This window comes from Triplophysa rosa, linkage group LG7 (assembly GCF_024868665.1).
Source record: "Triplophysa rosa linkage group LG7, Trosa_1v2, whole genome shotgun sequence".
Taxonomy (NCBI): domain Eukaryota; kingdom Metazoa; phylum Chordata; class Actinopteri; order Cypriniformes; family Nemacheilidae; genus Triplophysa; species Triplophysa rosa.
Genome location: NC_079896.1, coordinates 25750032 through 25769536, shown reverse-complemented (window position 1 = coordinate 25769536; position 19505 = coordinate 25750032). Strand labels below are relative to the sequence as shown.

General features: G+C 40.3%; 2 protein-coding genes across 3 annotated transcripts; both read left to right on the top strand.

The window, feature by feature from the left end:
- Positions 1–624: 624 nt before the first annotated feature.
- Positions 625–11736, top strand: rasal3 (RAS protein activator like 3). 2 transcript variants are annotated; one of them, XM_057338445.1, is made up of 18 exons: positions 625–1633; positions 3143–3282; positions 3398–3476; positions 5361–5428; positions 5528–5613; positions 5691–5817; positions 5928–6026; positions 6833–7498; positions 7572–7716; positions 7793–7937; positions 9039–9275; positions 9399–9600; positions 9713–9804; positions 9919–10186; positions 10303–10413; positions 10606–10796; positions 10892–10976; positions 11069–11736. In XM_057338445.1, the coding sequence occupies exons 1-18, from the start codon at positions 1096–1098 to the stop codon at positions 11156–11158; spliced, it is 3369 nt and encodes a 1122-aa protein (XP_057194428.1). In that variant the 5' UTR covers positions 625–1095; the 3' UTR covers positions 11159–11736. The 2 variants fall into 2 exon arrangements, with proteins under 2 accessions (XP_057194428.1, XP_057194429.1); XM_057338446.1 differs by lacking the exons at positions 625–1633; positions 3143–3282; positions 3398–3476 and adding an exon at positions 3955–4717 and having other exon boundaries at positions 11069–11731.
- Positions 11737–12520: 784 nt separating this feature from the next.
- Positions 12521–18904, top strand: wiza (WIZ zinc finger a). Its single transcript, XM_057338031.1, has 10 exons — positions 12521–12608; positions 13436–13558; positions 13636–14154; positions 14235–14657; positions 14827–15279; positions 15363–15689; positions 15775–15989; positions 16083–16353; positions 16788–16953; positions 17704–18904. The coding sequence occupies exons 2-10, from the start codon at positions 13459–13461 to the stop codon at positions 17882–17884; spliced, it is 2655 nt and encodes an 884-aa protein (XP_057194014.1). The 5' UTR covers positions 12521–12608; positions 13436–13458; the 3' UTR covers positions 17885–18904.
- Positions 18905–19505: the final 601 nt, after the last annotated feature.

Genomic DNA, 19505 nt, shown 5'->3' with positions numbered 1-19505 from the left:
AGTTCCGTTAATGAAAGTGTGCTGCAAAATGACTGTATGCGAGTGCTGTACATGTGCAAAAATAAAAAGTGTGAATTACATCTGTAATCTTGAATGTTGGACTTGCTTGCGACTATTTAAATTGGGAAAAAAAAGGTTAGCAAGTTTTCTTCTAGTGTTCACCACGACAGGAAGTGGTTTTCATTGCAGGCCCCAGAGTGAGACAGGAAGTGCTGCTGTTGTGACAGGAAATGTAACTGTCACTTAACAAAATAACAGGTATTTAGGTTAAATCGACGAGCTCATTCACTTTAATAAAATACTAGTCTCATAAGTGTTATAATAATAATAATCGTGTTTAGCAGCAACAACAATACTATTTCAATTCAAACTTAAAGATGATATATATATATATATGGAGTAAAAAGTATTTAAAACCAGTTACAAAAAGATTTCATAACGTTGGTACCCTCTCAAATTTAAACCCACAAATAAGAAAATAGAATAAAATGTGGCATCGATATTTCAGCACTTGTTGGGGACCTGGCAAACATTTGTGCTCCTTTTGTCTTTCTGTAACCTGTCTATTTCAACCTGATCTCCCCACCCACAAATCGAGTGACTTCCTGAAAGCTTGACGACAAATACACTTGGCAAAAAAACGTCTCATAGCTCAAAGCTGAGGACCACAAACTGCTGCACCATTTCAAACAACATTACCAATTTAGGAGAATTTATTTTGCTTTATTAAGTCAAGAAGGAATATTTGGGCCACACCCTGGTCAACAGTACACCACTGTGTTGAATTTGAAGATTCTGAAAATTTGGGAGAAAAACTTTCAGACCACAAGGAAGTGCATCACGTTCATGTACGAGAATTGGTGAAAGGTGCTTATAGAAGAGCAAACAGTGAGCGGAGCGGAGGATGAGTTTCAGAGCTTTGGAAACAGACGGCAGCAGAATCGTGGAGAAGAACAGAGGAACAAAACATCTTCAAAAATCTCTAAAACTGGAAAGCAGTAAAAACTTAGCTTGCCATTAAAGGACATCAGAAACTATAAAACTTTGTGGAAAGTTCTTAAAAGTGGGTCGCAGAGTAGACCTCAAAGATTTAAAATGGGCACCAACAAAGAACCAAGCGTTGAGCAGTCAACACCAGAGATTGAGGAGGAAATGGATCAGACCCCTGAACAGAACAGTCCAGTTGACCAAGAATCACCGCAATCGGAGGACGGTAAACTTCTCAACACCTACAAGTGGCACACGGGGGCCAAGACCGAGACGGCGGGACAGGGAACTCTTGAGAGGCTTGAGAAAGGGGCTTCCAACAAATGGAGTAAAATGCAAAATTGGCGCAAAGCTCTGAGTGAGGATGCGGGAGAAAAGATGTCGACTCGAGGGGCCGAAAGTCCCAAGAAACCAGAGAAACCAGCGACAAGAAAGAATCCTTTCCACAGAGCTCTTTCTGCTCCTGCGGGGTCTCTTCTGTCTTCTGTTTTATCCTCCTCTTCAGCATCTGGGCCATCGAACGCTCAGGCATCAGGCTCCAGTGTCCAAGACACAAGTCAGAAGGGTAAAATAAGAAAGTATCTACAAACCGTCTCGCAGAAGTTTAAAAGGCCTCGTCTACAGAGTAGCTCCATCGTAGAGCAAGGTAAAAGTTTTATTAATTGATAAATGTTTCGTGAAAATGCGAACAAAATAAAGTCAACTGATATCAAATCCAAGAGGGACTTGTAATGTTGCACTTAGGGATGCACCGAATGTTCGGCAACCGAAATATAGTCGGCTGAAAATAGCAAAAAAAGTGAAATGACGTGTGAAATGATCAATCAGCAACCAGCGCAGAGAGAGAGAGAAAGACGTGCGTGCTTTATTAAAGGTGGGGTGGTTGATTTGGAAAGGTGCTAACTTTAGCCTGCTAGCACTGAAATTATAATTCCACCCTCTATGCGATTCGCCGTCCAAAGCCACGCCTCCTCCAAACACATGAATGTGTTTCGTAAATCCACGTAACGAATTACAAACTAAATCCATTAAATTCTTCTCAAAGCATGTACACACCTGTCCAAAAGAAAGAGAGCACCCGTGGTATCGTCTTTCAGACCCTTTGCCTGCCGGAGCTTCCATCTTGAAATAGATGAACCGATGTTAATTCAAGTTTTTCCTCTTTCATGATCCAGAAGTTTTTTCGTCACTGCTTTTTCAAAAACGGACTTTCGTTTTGTAGATTTACTTGTTGTCGGTTCCGCAGGAAAGTTTGGTTGTTGCTGATTGTCCGCCATTCTCCCTACATTGACACAGCGGACGTGAGCGCGCTGATGACGTATGATGTCTGCGTGAACAGGGTGCGCAGCGGTATGCAAAATACGTTGGCTGAAAATGTACACATGACCAGTCACAGCGTTTGGCCAGAACGTTTTGATTGGGCGAACATTTTTTGGTCCTACGCCTTTCACAGACGATATATAATAAAAATATGATTTGACCACTATACTTCTTGATTGCTATCAGGATGTAAAGAGATTTCCAACCAACATGACAAAAAATGGACAGGATCACCCACCCTGCCTTTAATGCAGCAAAGGTGTCGACAGTGTGTGGAGCATTTTATGCCACTCTCTGGCACTACGAGTACAACAACAGGATGCGCGAGACAGACCGAGCAAACAACCAAAAAAATTTCACAATATAATGATTTTGTAATGCCGCAAAGGGGAATAATCTTGTTTCCTGAATTAGCTATTTCCTTTGTACCATGTGCCTCATTTTCCTTCTTTTCGCAGAACTTTAAAAGATCTGACAAATCATTATACAGTATTAAAGGCGGGGTGTCCGATTTCTCTTAGCCGTTGTTGATGTTCAAATCACCAAAACAAACGCACCCCTACCCCCATCTTTTGCTTTCGTCAGCGCTCGGCTCGGCTAATGTCCGTCCTGTGCACCTTACTGCTGATTGGCTACAAGGTTGTTTTGGTACTCGGCCCGACTCAGTTGTATAAAGCGTAATTCGGAAATCGGTTACCCCGCCTTTAACCTAAATGGTGTTTAAATTTAATTTGAGCTTTATTTCTGTTTGGTGTTTCACCGTGACGTGGAGCATATTTTGTGATTTCAATAAAAATGCTGTTGTTTTTTTAACTTGTTTATATTTTATGAGAAGAAAAAGAAAAGGCTGAGTCTGAGAATGTGTTTCAAGAACCTGTTCGACTCTCCTGGGCCCCCCAACAAGACGTCCCTGTGTGGGACATCAGCAGCTGTTGTCTTCAGGACGGTCAGATCCTTATTCCACGTGAGGAGGAGGTAAATCATATACGTTAAATGAAAGCAGATGACTTTCTTTATAATGAGAATACAAACATTTTCTTTTCAACTTCGACTAAGCACATGTGTTTTATTTATGATTTTATCCGGATAGCCCCTGATGAGGGTACAGAAACGGGCCAGCAGTTGTCTCTCCAGCATCAGTCTTCAGAACGTCAGTGAAAGCCACACAGGTCAGTATCACTATCAATATTTCATCACCCAGTAGTTCTGGAAAAAAACGAACATTTTTTTTGTGGTTGTTTTTATGTTTTGATTATTATTTGATTTAAGTGTATTTTATGGTTGTAACATTCTGTCCAGAGACTATAGATGTAAAATAGCCATTTACAGCAATATTCATTGCATTGTGCATTAAATGTAGAGTAAAATAAATATTAAATATATGCCACCATTTATATAAGAAGTTCGAATACTAAAAACAAAGGGGTAACACACGACAATAAGGTTCCACATGTTTACAATGAACTACTGTGCATTAGTTAAAATGAACAAGTAATGAACAATAGCATTTATTAATCTTTATTATTATATATTTGTAAAAAATATTTTAAAATGTTAAAGGCATAGTTCAACTAAAAATGAAAATTCTGTCATCATTTACTCACCCTCAGGATGTTTTAACCCTGTATACATTTCTTTGTTCTGTTGAACACAGAGAAGGATATTTGGAAGAATGTTAGCAATTTTCAGTTCTGGGACATCATCCACTACCATAGTAGAATTGTTTTTGTTGAGATATTTTGAAGAATCAAGGAAAACAAACCTTTGACTACTGTTTAATTTGTCCTACTATGGTAGTCAATGATGTTTCAGAACTGAAAATTGCTAACATTCTTCCAAATATCTTTCTCTGTGTTCAGGTTTGAAACAACCCGAGGGTGAGTAAATGATGACAGAGTTTTCATTTTTGGGTGAACTGTCCCTTTAACCAAGATTAATAAACGCTGTAAAAATAATTTTGCTCATTCTTATCAAAATGCATTGACTAATGTTAATGAATAAGACAGACATTAATATGAAATGTTATATTTGTTTGAAGATCGGCATGGTTATGTGGCAGTTATTGAATCTTCCTGTATCCTAAACTTGGAGAGATGAGATGTATCATGATTGTCAGTCAGCGACTGTAGTGATGCTAGATAGCATATACAGAGGAAATGACTGAGGTGGTTGTGTGTACGTGTGCTTGTAAAATTGCTTCCTTTGAGTTTCGGAAGATAGCATCGTAACCGGGCGTATCAGAGCAGAGGGCGACTGAGGCTGATGGCTGGTGCTGTCTAAAATCACTTTGACTAAGCATGCAGGGCATTCACCATAAAAGAAAAAGCCTTCAAAGAGTCCAATCTTAAAAATCTGATTCTAAACTATAGCATGGGTTTCAGGCGTTGGATTGTATGTGGAGGGGCATTAGGTAAGCAGAATCATTTTTTTACTTAATTAAATATATGATGACATTTTGATCTGGAAACAGAGAAGACCTTGGAAGACATTTTACCTCTTAAAGCTTAGTTACCAGGCGATTCAGAATATTTGGTCCTTTGGAAGTTACTTGTTTAATGTTGCTTTGAAAATGTTGTGTCAAACTGTCAAACTGACCAGATTCCCTTTATGTAAATGATTTCCTTAAAACTTAAGCACCAACATATTCAATCTCCAAAATCATAAAGCTCCAAACATATGGACGCATTATTTGCACGATGCAGGTTGTCTTTGTTCAGCTTTTGCAACAAATTTGTGACATTAAAGAAAATGAAGTGCACATTATGAGATTATCTGTATTTTACGAACCATTATATTTTCAGTTAAACTGAAAGTTTTTGACATGATGCATATACGGAGGAAGGAAATGACTGTGCTTCCTGTAAAATCTGCGATTGCTTTGATATTAATCAGCTTTGTGCAACCTTCCATCCCACCAGCCCCAAATAAACAGGACGACATACGCTCATGCACATATACACATGGTCCATAATAGCATTTTGGAGAACTTAAAAAAAAGTAACAACCCTCAGCTTCCTTCTAGATGCTTGTAATACTTGTTTCCTTTTGTCTAGAATTAAACCCAGATTCTGTGGTCTCTCAAAGTGGTGCCAAAATTAAAGTCCAAGATGGCGGAGTCAGAGTGAGTATTAAAAAAGCCCTACACATCCGAGACTGTTGATCATGCACGTATAAATATATTTAATTGAATAACAACCGTGTTGTTCTTTTGTACTGTCAGGCTTTGATCAAGCGCCGCTTACAGACTGATGATAAACGGAAAAGCAGCACGCAGCTCAATACTGTAGGGCTAAGTGTTGCTGGAAGGTGGGGTATCATTTTTATTACACTAAATATACGATAAGCCTATCTTCTGTTCGGTTGACTTGATGTTTTTTATCAAGGAGTGCTTCAAGGGAATCTTTATCCATTCCGGTCAGACCTGCGAAAAGCCTTGATCTGAGTGCAGATCAGACCACCGTCATCCGGCCTGTCCATAGCTCTATTCTAGGAGAGAAGTACTGTTTTCAAGTGCGTCTCCCTCTATATATTAAAGTTTACAAATGTTCACTTTCTCATCTTATTTGAATCCCAAACCATAAATATTTGCGCTGTTCTCTGTATTTCGTGTCCAATAAAAGGTCATCAATTCGGAAAACAACCATTGTTTTGGATGCACGTCAGCTGCCGAGCGAGACCGCTGGATCGAAGACTTGAGACGTGCCGCTCAGCCAAATAAGGTACAGCATATTCTTTAAAGGGTTATTCAAATTTGTTTTTGCGTTGCTTTAAACCAGAGGACAATGTTATTGCTCAGATGTTTCTCTGGAGATTTTCAAGGGACAGTCCACCCAAAAATGAAAATTCTGTTATCATTTACTCACCCTCAGGTTGTTCCAAATCTGTATACATTTCTTTGTTCTGCTGAACACAATTGAAGATATTTGGAAGAATGTCAGTAACCAAGCAGATCTCATCCCCCATTTACTGCCATAGTAGGGAAAATAAATACTATGGGAGTCAATGGGGGATGAGATCCGTTTGGTTACTGACATTATACCAAATATCTTATATCTTAACAAATAAATGTAAACAGGTATGGAACAATCCGAGTGTGAGTAAATGATGACAGAATTTTCATTTTGGGATGAACTATCCCTTTAAGGAGTTTTATTGAAGTATCAATTTAGTCTCAAAAATTTCTCCAAAAATTGCTTGGAAAAAATGAAAATCGTTGAAATCCATAAGGAGTATGAAAGTGTAAAATGACTGTAGATTGTAGAGGTAAAACAATCTGGATTTGGGTAAATGTGATGAGAAATGTTTGAGTTCATATTGAGATCTTCAATAATATCGACTTTAAATAGCAGACTAAACAAATCTGAGCTCAGTTTGAGACATTGTTGACATCTCTTCTGAAACTCTAAAGACAGACATTTGTCAGATTTCTGACTCTTTTTCTCAGGAGAAATGTAATCTCATCAGATGAGAAATAACAGATATGAAGAGATCTAACCCGTCATTTTTCTTTCTCGCTGTAATTCAGGATAACTGCGAGCGCACTGAGAACTCTCTGAGTCTTTGGGTCAATGAAGCGAAAGATATTCCGCCCAAGAAGCGATACTACTGTGAGATCCACCTTGATGGTACGCTGTACGCCCGCACCAGCAGCCGGGCCGTCGGGAAGTCCGCCCAACGCTCCAGCCAAGCGGCCGACGGAGGATCCGGAGCATCTGGTGCGGGTGGGGGTGCTGGAAGCGGTTGTCAGCTGTTCTGGGGGGAAGTTTTCGAGCTGGACAACATGCCCCCTGTCAGCCAGATTACCCTGCACCTCTTCAGAGACGAGGACCCCAAGAAGAAGCGTCATTCCAGGGATGACTCGCTTATGCATCCTCTGGGAAGCGTGGCTCTAGCTCTGGCAGACATTAAAGGACGGGCCTATCAGGAGAAGTGGTATCCCATCATTCCCTACAAGCCCCCGGGAGGGAGTTCGGCGAAGGACCAAGTTGGACCGCAAGCGTTGCTTCGTGTCAAGGCTAGATTCCAAAACCTGAAAGTTCTGCCTATCGAGAGGTACAAGGAGTTTGCAGAATATGTCACCTTGAATTATGTGGACATGTGCAGTAGCCTGGAGCCCCTCCTGAATGTCCGAGAGAAAGAAGAACTGGCGGGAGCGCTCGTTCACGTGCTACAGAGCATCGGGAAAGCTAAGGTGAGTGTCATTGGCCGTATCTGTAGGGAAGACATGTATACGTCCGATTTCTAAACATGATTTGCACACGCAGGAGTTTTTGATTGATCTCGGCAGTGCAGAAGTTGAGCGGCTGGGTGAAAATGAAGCTTTGATTTTCAGAGAGAACACATTGGCTACAAAGGCCATTGATGAGTATATGAAATTGGTGGGACAGAAGTATCTCATTGACACACTTGGTAAGGAAACTTGTACGGCATCTTTGTTGCTATGTGAGTGCTATGTGTCATCTTATTTCATCATCTTGACCCACAGGTGACTTTATAGTCAAGCTGTATAATGGGACAGAGAGCTGTGAGGTCGACCCGCTGAAATGTTCGGCTTCCGATCTACCAATCAACCAGAGGCATCTGAAAGGAACATGTGGAGACGTTGTGAAGAGAATCACTGATATGCACGAGTATGATATGACTTTAGACATCTGGAAAACTTGTGCAGTTATGATTGATTCGTTGTACCCAAAAATAACATTTATGTCACTATTTTCTTGTTCTTGTGTTGTTCCGTCTTGCGTACTAAAAAGATAATTTAGTGAATATTGTCTTTTAGGATTTATAAAAGCACTTTCCTAAGTGCTATTCATTTTTAGTAAAAGAAAATACGGAAAATTTGTGTCCACCTTTAGTGTTTAGGGTTATGTTAGCTTGTGAAATTTCTCAAAAACAAAAAAATGAAATTGTATGATTTTACAGATTTGATCAGGTTTCAGATTGTACAGGCATTTTTGCCCACGATATTGGGTGATGTTTTTAAGGAATTAAAAAAACAGGTGCATAAAAAAAGCAAGTAATACAGTACAGGTCTAAAGCAAGAGTGAGACAATTATGACAGAAATGACAATTTAACTCGTCCTTAATGCATCCTTTCATTTTTTCAAGAATTAAAGAGATAGTTCACCCAAAAATAAAAATTCTGTCACCATTTACACACCCTCAGATTGTTCCAAACCTGTAAAAATGTCAGTTGCCAAACAGATCTCATCCCCCATTTACTGCCATAGTAGGGAAATAAATACTATGGGAGTCAATAGGGGATGAGATCTGTTTGGTTACTGACATTCTTTCAAATATCTTCCTTTGTGTTTAGCAGAACGAAGACATTTATACAGGTTTGGAACAATCTAAGAGTGAGTAAATGCTTAAAAATGTTCATTTTTGGGTGAACTGCTGTAATATAGTCGGTTTCAGCGGCAACAACATAAACGAATGTTATGTGGCTCAAACTTAACTTGTGGTCGGCCTCGCAAAGATCAATAACTGTTGAGTAGTTTCTATGTAATTTAATACAATAAAATATAAAAATTAATGTAAACATAAAAAAAATTCTATTATAACCAAACACAGACCGGAACGTCGAGGCAGACGCGTGCGTCAGATGAAACCGTCTATACTGCATGTAAATGAAAAACTAGATTTAAGATTTTATCGAGCAAAATCAATGCTATCATGTGCACACTTGAAAATGATTTTGAAACGATTAATAGCTTCCTCTCTATGAACAGTTCATTCCCGGCAGAGCTGAATGAGATTTTCTCCAGCTGGGTATCGAATTGTGAGGAGCGGGGTCAAGCGGACATCGGACACCGTCTCGTATCATCGTCTCTGTTTCTTCGATTCCTGTGCCCAGCCATCCTCAGTCCATCGCTCTTCGGCCTCACCCAGGCCTACCCGGAGACGAACACCCTCCGCACTCTCACTCTGACAGCCAAAGTCATCCAGAACCTTGGCAACTTTACTTTGTAAGTCTGCTCTTTAACTGTTTCGTGTCCTTCAGTATTCTTACATTCCCGTGCACGTACATCTTACTTGGTCACAATGAGATGTTTTGTTCGTCATAAACACACAGGCTTGTATTATTACAGGTTTGGCGAAAAAGAAGAATACATGTTCTTCATGAATGAGTTTCTAGAACAACACTGGGAGCCCATGCGGGGATTCTTACAGAGGGTGTCTGATCCAGAAAGCGAAATAGCCATGGCTCGATTTGACGGCTATGTCGACCTGCCCCTTCGCCTAGCGGTCCTTCACAGTCTACTGGTGGATATTATCTGTCCCATGAAACAGGTAACAGATTTTTTTCCGTCCTTCGCTTTCATCTCTCATTATGAGATTTCTGATGTTTTCTCCAAAATTGAATCCTAATGCACTCGTGGGCCTAAAAATACACCGTCTGTAGGACACGATAGACAACCTGCATCACTTGCCTTCGATCCTGAACAAGATCACAGAATTCCTCGGCCAAGATGCTCAACGGATCCCTGTTAGCAGGTGAGTTTGAGTTACAATTTAAATGCAACAAAATAAAGTCTCAAGAGAAGCAATTATTTCCTTTTACAAATTCTGATTTACTTCTCATCTTTGTCTCTCTTCTTGCTGAAACAGTGCCTATGGAGCACCAAAGCCAACGTATGTACCACCGAGGGACCTGGCCAAGTACAGTCCCTTACATAACTCCATGCAACAGCTTCCAGTAGACACAAAGCCCAGCCAAGGCAAAGGACGTCAGAGGAACCCGGTGAAACGGGCTTTGAGCGTCCCCGACAGACGTAACCACAATCGGATGATAAAGAGACAGGCGAGCAATGAAGAGCTGCAAGCACAGGACTTCAGCAAAGATCAAGAACATGTTTTGGCAATTTCATCACCCGATGTGAGTACGCAAATGACACATGTCGGATTCGGTTTCAGGGATAAATATTTGATTTAAATCTTTGTATTAGTGTTATTGGTATTTACATTTGAGTATTTTATCGGTTGTGTCCATAGAACATGAAGCCCAAACCGCGGCCAAAACCGGTACCCTGGATAGAGAAAGAGGAACAGAAAGAGCATCTTCAAACGACGGGTCAAGAGGAAGAGCAGATAAGCATTGATAAGGTGAGTTCAATGTCATTTAAAAGAAAAAAAGAAAATAATTTCTTGTGTCCACACAATGGAAGTCAATGGGGTTCAGTGTTGTTTGGTTGCTAACGTTCTTCAAAATATCTATATCAGGTTGGAATGACATGAGGGTGTATAAATGATGCATTTTTGGATGAATTATCCCTTTCATTTTTTGGTATCCCGTAGCACGCACAAGACTTGGCCCAGCTGCGTCAGGGCGTAGAACAGGTGACGGACCGCGAGTTGGAGGCAGAAAAGCGGTTAGAGGATTTCATTGCGATGAGCCAGAACCAGAACGCACAGCTACAGGCAGAACTTCAGGAGCTGCGGAACCTGTTAGCCATCCGTGAAGAGCAACTGGCGAGCGCAGTCTTCAGGTCAGCAGTATGCAACATTAAGAGAATGATGTGTATATACAAACATCCGTAAAATATGATCAATACTGTGCGTTGATGAGATTGTATGTATGTAGGCTGGGTGTCATAGAGGAGGAGAGAGATGAAGATGAACGAAAGCTTAATGTCGCCATGGCTGCGGTTGATCGGCTGAATGTTGTGGTAAGTCATATGGTTTCACCTAGGCCTGATTGTAAATGCACATTTGATGGGCTTGTATGTGTTAACACTTGTATTTGTGTGTGTGAAAACAGGAGGAGCAGCTCGCCGGATTGTTGAAAGATGTGCACCAGCTCTATTCAGTCAACGCTGATGGCATAAGAACGACTTACATCAACACCTGATGCAAGACTGGATGTAAACTCGCTACAGTGCCGCTTTTACAATGCTTTTACAATGTTTAACCAAATCTACAGTCAATATGACTACAACAATAGACTGTAGTGTCAATAACATTCATACAAAATTGAAAACAATACAACCATTTCTTATTGATATGTCGCAAAGCTCATGTTTGACATCATTAATCTTTTTTTTTTTTTTAATACTTAGACAATATTTTTCATTTCATTTCCTTACAGACTGTGATTTGTAGATAAAGCCAATAAAATGTGCATTTATCCAACCAAGCTGTTTTATTTTTGTCAAAAGGGGTCACATCGGTTCATAAACAAATCAGCCAGCTCAAAGGAATAGACACAACTTGTTAAAATAATTCATTTCTAAAAATTCAGTAAAATTATCACACTTTTAATAGAAGGTAAACTATTGACAGCATGTAGTACAAAAAATATTTTTGACTTGTTCCTTCAACACGATAAAACACTACCGGCTTCTCTGTAATAAAAGCACCATTTAGAAAAGATCATACTTAAGAGGTTGTCTGTATTATATAGTATCACATTAAATATAATTTTCCAAATATTTTCCTTCCAAATATTACATAAATATTATCAAGTTTTTAGGGTTACTTCATTGAACATTTTTGAAACAAAACCTTTCATTAGTAGGCTTAATGTTCAATGTTTAAAAATGTAATGTTATAATGGGCTTTGTTGATTATTATCAGTCTAAAACAAATTACATTTTTGTAATAAATCTAATTTTGTTAAATGTCACATTTATAGATCTAGATGTTTGTTTTCATTATGAGCATTAATTAAAATTTCGAACACACATTGGAGGTCTTTTTATTTTTGTTTTATATTCATCAATAGGGTAAATTACAATATGTAATAGTACAAAATTGTACAATGCAAATAACCAAAACAACAACAAAAAAACACATCAGTTATACATCTATATAATTTTTTCCAGTAGCCGAGATGTCTTAACAGCTTTGCTATTGTTTCGTAATAATATTAAATAATCATAAAAAATCTTTATATCTTGTGGAAAACAATCTACCATTTGGTACAATTGACAAAAAGTTTCCTTTATGTATATGGTATTTTCCAAGTAGAATGAGAATTTTAAGAATATTATCTATTTCCAAAGAACCAGTATCACAATACAAAAACAAGACCATTTTGTCAGTTATATTAATAAACTTATAAAACGTCTTAAAAATCAACAAAGAGATCCTAAACCAAAACATTTTAATATAAGAGCAACTGAAAAATAAATGTACAATTGTTTCAGACTTATCTTTACAAACACTGGAGGTCATTGTCAACATCTGATCTACGTGTTTTGAGGGATCGAATGCTTTTGCCTTGTGCAGCTCGGTTTCGATTGAGGTGCCTGACTTTCCTCCTGTAAACCTTTGTGACAGCGAAATCTTACCAGTTTGAGGTAATTTTGACCATTTACTGCTTCTTACATTTTGTTTTCACATGTCCATATGCATACAGCAGCACAGACCGGTTCTCCGGAGGCCTTAGTGACCAGAAAACCCGTTTATTCGCATCACAGCGCACGATCGATCTTTAGCTCGTGCTAGCTGCCTGTGCGCGTGCATTGTGTTATCCAATTAAACTGACACAAATATGATCCAAATCTAAAGCGATTTTGGTTGATCGGTACAAGACAGCTTTAGCCAGTCCAGTGCGGTTTTTGTATATATATTCATTTATAAATAAGCAGGTACAGAAATCTTAAAACGAGAGATGGGAGCGAGTGGATTCGCATCTTGAGCGCTATAACATGATGTAAACATTTCGCTTACAAAAACTCACCATGGTTACCATATTTCCCGCCAAAGTATCACAGGTACCACATTTATCATTACTACCTTAAAATCACAATAAATTGGTACAGGATTTATTTGAAATGTTTCTTGATTGGAATCTTCCTGAATTCTGTCCCTTTAATTGCATTTTATTTGATTTGTGACAGTAATGGCTAATACCATATTAATGATGTTACTTAGTGTCATTTGCATTATAAGTAAAACTGTAGTAACCAATGCTTGGCATTTGCATTACCATATTTATACCAGCATGGTTAAACTATGCGAGACCATAGTAAATTTGTTGTTACCGTGGTATTACTACAAATGAGACATGGTTACTAAATAACTTTTTTAAATGAATTCAAATCAACGAACATGTTACGTTTCATATTTTACAAGAAATTATAACATACAATTATATCTGGGTTATGTTTTGGTTTTTAAACAGAGGAGAGAGTTTCATCTCCAGCTATGGAGATGGCGACACCAGAGACCGCAAAGAAAAGCAGTGTCACCCTTTCCAAAGAGTGTCTGGACGCTGACCCCAATAAAGATGTGCATGAATCTGATTGTAAGTAACTTTTCTAACAACATTGTTATAAATGACTGGAGAATATGAATATGAAGTTCTCTCTTACATTTCTACAGTAGGTGTCCATATCTGCGAGGTGTGCAGGACCAGCTTCGGGACGAGGAAGGGTCTCTCCAGTCACGCCCGATCTCATCTGAGGCAGCTCGGTGTGGGTGCGTCTGACAGCAGCGGAGCTCCCATAGACCTCCTGTTCCAGCTTATGAAAGAAAGAGGTGGAAGTCTACCCAAGCTTCAAAAACACACCAACCCTGTTAAAAAACCCAAAGCACAGCCCTCCAAACTCAAAAAGGGCACTGGGCCCAAACTAAAGATTAAAATATCCAACCTTGTCAAGAAAAAATACGCTCTTTCCTCATCTTCGACAACCGCTGTCAAAAAATCTGGTCGGTTACCTTTTGCTGCAATGAAGCCTTATAACGTCTCTTCGAAGGGGCTCGCGGTGTCCGCTGTATCTAAAGTACGGCCCGGTCATAACGCCGTGGAGTCCAGCGATGGCAGTCCGTCGACCTCTCTCCCTCTGACCTCAACCAAACCCCTCTGGGCTCCTCAGGAAACAGATGCGCCAATTAATTTGAGTGAGTAACTAGTGTTTGTTTTTATTCTTGCATTTTCTCATTTATAAGATGGCAAACACGATGTTTTGCTTTTTCACCAGAGACGATGATCAATTCCTCCGCAAGGGACAATGTACACGTGTGTGAATTGTGCGGAGCGTGGTACGAGACGCGCAAGGGCCTCTCCAGTCACGCCCGGGCACACCTGCGCCAGTTTGGAGTGGCTTTAGACTCTAAATGTGGTCCCATAGAGACCCTCCATAAAATCATTCAGACTGCGGGATTCAAGGAAAAGGCCAGCGGCGGGCAGCTGGAGGTGTTGTCCGTCTTTGAAGATTGTACTTCACCTTCTTCCGCCCCTTCCACTTCACTTTCCATCCCCCCAAATCCCCCTGTTTCCCCTAATACACTGGTTTCCATGCATCAGACACCTCCCCCAACCAAAAAGCTGAAAATCTCCTCTCCGCATGCTGCAGCAAGCTTGTCCGTCGGTGGAAAAACAGATTTGAAATCACACTCTGGAGGTGAGAAGTTCATATAACGATATGCAAATCTACACCTTCTGATGAGAAGTATCCAAAAATCCAACGTTTTTTGCATTCCCAAACATGTGTATTGTTGTGAATTCCACTTTTATCATCCACAAGAAAACTGTCCTGACGTGCGCTCTTTCTGAAATGTTTTATGTTCCAGGCCAATCATCCAAAAATCTCTCCTGCGAGTTCTGTCACGAAACGTTTAAGAGGAGTCAGTGCCTGGCCAGTCACGCCCGCTCTCACCTGCGTCAGATGGGCATCACCGAGTGGACCGTCCACGGGTCTCCCATAGCTACTCTGCGCAAGGTAATGGTCCAGCGGGGCGGTTCTCTCAAACCCCTGGAGCCCACCGCGCTGTCTCCGCCTGCGTCTCCCTCTGCACTGACCGCTGTACCCCTCCTCACCTCATCCCCTAAAGTCAGCCCCCAGTCTTCATCTTCCCCTGCTCCTCACAAAGTTCCAAAAGCCAGGAAAGGCTGTAAGACTGTGGTCTCCAAACCAAAAGATGAGCCAGTGGAAGTTGATATCTCTGCCGTACAGTTTCCCAAACCCCAGAGCACGCCCACGTCTCCGTTATCACCTCCCACCACAGTTAAAAACTCCGTAACGCGTATGTAACATACTTATTTATCATAACATGTGGATATACTTGAGTGATTCTTTTTTCACGATGCGTGCTGTTTATTTCCATAGCCCTTAAGCTTGAGAAGCAGGACCCCGCGCAGTTTGTGTGCTGTGAATACTGTGGTGAGATGTTTGACACTCGCAAAGCCCTCTCCTGTCACGCACGCGCTCACTTACGACAGCTGGGTGTGAAGTGGTCCGAAAAGATGTCGCCCATTGACACCCTGTATACGCTCATGCAGAGAGAGGGCACCGAACGGGCATCGGATGTGAAACCGGAATCGGTCACGGTGGCGGCAGTGCAGTGGAAAACAACAGCCTCCTCGCCCCACACGATTACTCCATCGCCTGTGGACGTCACAAAAGACAAAGCGGCCTCGGACAACACAACGAATGGTACGTGTTCGATATATATTCCGAGCATTGAACACCGAGGACATTTAAGCCTGTGTCATATCTTTTGTTCTCCACTCTACCACAGGCCTTGATGCCACGTGTGATCTGTGCGGATTTGATTTTGAGAATCGAAAGGCACTCGCCAGCCATGCCAGAGCCCACTTGAGGCAGCTGGGGGTGGAATGGAAGACCCTCGGATCTCCTATCGAGACCCTGATGGCCTGGATGAAGAGCGAACCGAAGAAGGTGGCTGATCTTCACGAACGCTACTTGCGGGGTGACCTTCCTTTTGTTAAGAAGGTGAGTCCATGTCAGAACGTCAGAAGGACATAAATATGCTTTTTTTGGGTGAACCGTTTCTTTAAGAAAGAAAAACGACCGTTTTCATCCTAGGGCCCCAGAAAACCCCGTTCTTCAGAGTGCGAGTCTGTCCGTATGGGTTCGCCCAACGCTTCATCGGGTGCTCAGGTCTCGGCCGGTCACCCTTGGGTATCTCCACCTTCTAAAGCAACCGTAGGACCAGAACCGACCAGGGAGGTCAAAGCAGGGATGAGCCACTCTTTCTCTTCGCACAGAAAGCGACCCGCGCCGGGTGAACGTTCACTACCCGGACTGTTCCAGAGCCCTGCAGCTCACAGTGAACTCAACGTTCGTACACCTAGAGGTAGATGATACGTTTTTGGTTATATACTGTGCATGTATCCATTGAAAGCTGTGTTCCTGAACATGAAAGGCACGACGAGTTAAAAAAACATAATTTCATTTAATTTTGGAAGTAAAATAAAATAAAAATAGTAGAGATGCACCGATGTATCGGCAATAATGAGTATTGGTCGATAAAAGCATTTTTTCACCCTACCTGCCATCAGTTTGATGCTCAATATTAATAGTCATTATATGAATTAATAACATTCAGAAAGTTAAGAAATATTAATTTAATCTTCAGAATCGGCATTGCAGATATCACTCCGAATAATCGTCTATCGATATCGGTTAAGAAATTTCGTATCGGTGGATCTCTTAAAAATAGAAAATAAAAATTGTCGTTATAATCACATACACGGCAGGTAAATAAGCATCTCTTTTACCGTGTCTCAGGGTGTGAACGGCGCCCTCCGAAGCATTCATCCCACCAGGAGAAGATTTCAGAGGAGCAGGAATCTTCAAAGGCGTCTCGAACTGGAAACATTCCATCTTTGGTTCCCAGACCACCAGAGACCAGCCTGGTAAAGCTGGTTGGGAAGATATACTCTCTAAAATGCAGGTGAGCGTGAGATCTGGGCTATTAAATGTAAGATTGAAGGTTCAAATCCAACGATTCAACATTCAGTATCGTGCCCTTAAATAAGACAATTAACCCACTGTTGTTTTTTGTAAACATTCATCACTGCATGTCATTTTAAAGAAAAATGTGTTGTCATAATCCTACAATGGTGTGTGATCATTTTACATTGTGCCTGATGTGTTTGTGACACAAAATATTTACTGGTGAAAGGGATATTTCCCCCAAAAATGAAAATTCTGTCATCACCTTCGAGTTGTTCCAAATTCCCCCCCCCCCATTGACTCCCATAGTAGGAAAAAATACAATGGTAGTCAAAAGTGCCCCAGAACTGTTTGCTGTCCAACATTCTTCAAAATGTCTTCTTTTGTGTTCATCAGATTCAGAACAAAAAAAAATATTAAGTATTATTTCCTACTATGGGAGTCAATGGGGGGCAAAATCTGTCTGGTTATAAGCATTCTTCCAAATATCTTTCTCTGTGTTCATCAGAACAAAGACATTTATACAGATTTGGAACAACTCGAAGGTGATGACAGAATTTTCATTTTTGGGTGAAGAATCCCTTGAAACCCCCATTTTCATAATTCGGTGAATTCTAAACGAATAGTCAAATTATCCCATTATTAAATTTTTTCTTGTTGAATGTCCACTCCGAACTATAGAACATGTCACAAGTGAAATAAGTTTCATGTTGACTTGAAGAATATCTTTGCATGTTTTATGTGGTAGGTTCTGTGAGGAGGTCTTTCAGGGACCTCTGTCCATACAGGAGGACTGGGTCATGCATCTACAGCAACACATCCTCAAACTGAAAAAGAATTCAACCTCGTCGCCTCAAAGCAGAGAGTCCTCAGAGCCGTCTCTCACGCACACAGAAACACCGCTTCTTATTGGTCCTCAGGCTGTGTAGATGCTCTTGCTCTTTCTTTTCAAACGTTTGCTATTATGGATTGACACTACACTGACCTTTTTTTGTGTCATTTTTTACTTTGATCAGATTTATTTTTTTAATGAGAACTTTTGAAACACTACTGAAAGAGGTTATGACCACAGCCTTTCTCACCAGTTGTTACTGTGATGCTTTGAATGTATTTTACTGTTTATATTGTGTATTACTGTGTATAGTGTGTTATCGCGTTTTAGCTCTTTCTTGGTTAACAAGGTTTCTGACCCGTTGGTTTACTAGTTTCCAAACTAGTTTAGTTTTAAAGAGGGCCTGTTTTTTACCAATAGAATGAAACATCCTGTAGGACAGGGATGAATTCCCGTTACCGTTTTACTTTTTAATACAGAAAAAGTGCTGTGTACGTGAAACATATGTGGTTTATCAGTGTCAAAAAGTACAATCAAATAAATTACTTTCAATTTTTATTTATATGCATTAAACAAACAAAAAAATGCATTTCTCAGCTGATCGCAGGGAGTACAAAAACATTCCATCTATGTTTACTTTTTGTTGCAAGGAGTTGAAAACTCGTGCTTAAGCATTAAAAACAGTTGAGAAATGTCAATGTTGTTGTGCTTTTCTTCCTGAAAAAACAGCTGCCTGTATTCTTGATTTGTTTATAGGGTAGTTTTGCTTTACCAATATAGCGACGCTATTGAAACTTAACAGCAATGGGCCAAAGCAAATACTTTATGCAAACACATTTGATCTTTAAGGCGTTTAAAGGGTGTGGCCTGACAAGAATAGTTCTTGTGTACTGTAAAACTAAAGAACAGTCACCCCATATATTTTCTTCTGAAACACAGAATATATGATATGATAATAGGTCAGTTCAAAATCATTCATCTTTGTATTAGAGACATAACAAGCCACTGATATTCCCACAGCTCCTCTCCCATTTCACTGTTGAAGTCTGCCAATGTAATGTTCCTGAGTGAATAAAACTCCCGTTTCATTCGTCTTCCTGCAAATGATCCTGATTATAGTCGTTTGCTATTAATCTCTTGCTTTGAATCTTTTCTTGATGTCTAGAACAGCGGGAGGCCTTCGTGTTCAGATGACGTGAGCGACACATCACGAGATTACTGAACATCATATCTTGAAAATGAATAAGGTTTATTAATACACTACAGGAGAAACTTTGTTAGCGCTGGCCCACGGCAAGAAAAGAGGGTAGTTTAGCTGTGAACAAAAGATCATAAAACAAAAACCTTTCACCTGTCAAAGCAAATGAAACGGGTTCTGAACGGTCCATTTAAAGCCTCCTGACAGACTTGGAAGTTTGTTTTCCTTCTATAATGTCCAAACCATTTGTCAGATGTGAGATTCAAGTCTGTGAAAAGGTTCAGTTGGGAAATGACAATATTAAGTTACAGCAAAGATTTCAAACCTCCTCGGTTTAATTGAGGCCTTTAATGTTTCAGAGATGATTCATGAGCCTGAAGGTTTGGCAGCTGAAAACAGTTTCTCACACGATTTGTGGCTTTGCCGTCGAGCTCTGAGAAACAGCTCTTGTGTGAACCACAGTTGAGGAACCGTCCCTGTTGAAAAAATCTGCATATGCTGGGTTAGGTATGTTTTGATG

What these genes read in the sequence shown, in the direction of transcription:
- rasal3 (XM_057338445.1), top strand. Translation starts at nt 1,096, where the DNA reads ATGGGCACCAACAAAGAACCAAGCGTTGAGCAGTCAACACCAGAGATT. An exon ending in TAGCTCCATCGTAGAGCAAG is followed by an intron (nt 1,634 to 3,142) that starts GTAAAAGTTTTA and finishes TTTTATGAGAAG; the next exon opens with AAAAAGAAAAGGCTGAGTCT. An exon ending in CAACGGATCCCTGTTAGCAG is followed by an intron (nt 9,805 to 9,918) that starts GTGAGTTTGAGT and finishes TTGCTGAAACAG; the next exon opens with TGCCTATGGAGCACCAAAGC.
- wiza (XM_057338031.1), top strand. Translation starts at nt 13,459, where the DNA reads ATGGAGATGGCGACACCAGAGACCGCAAAGAAAAGCAGTGTCACCCTT. An exon ending in AGTTAAAAACTCCGTAACGC is followed by an intron (nt 15,280 to 15,362) that starts GTATGTAACATA and finishes TTATTTCCATAG; the next exon opens with CCCTTAAGCTTGAGAAGCAG. An exon ending in ATATACTCTCTAAAATGCAG is followed by an intron (nt 16,954 to 17,703) that starts GTGAGCGTGAGA and finishes TTTATGTGGTAG; the next exon opens with GTTCTGTGAGGAGGTCTTTC.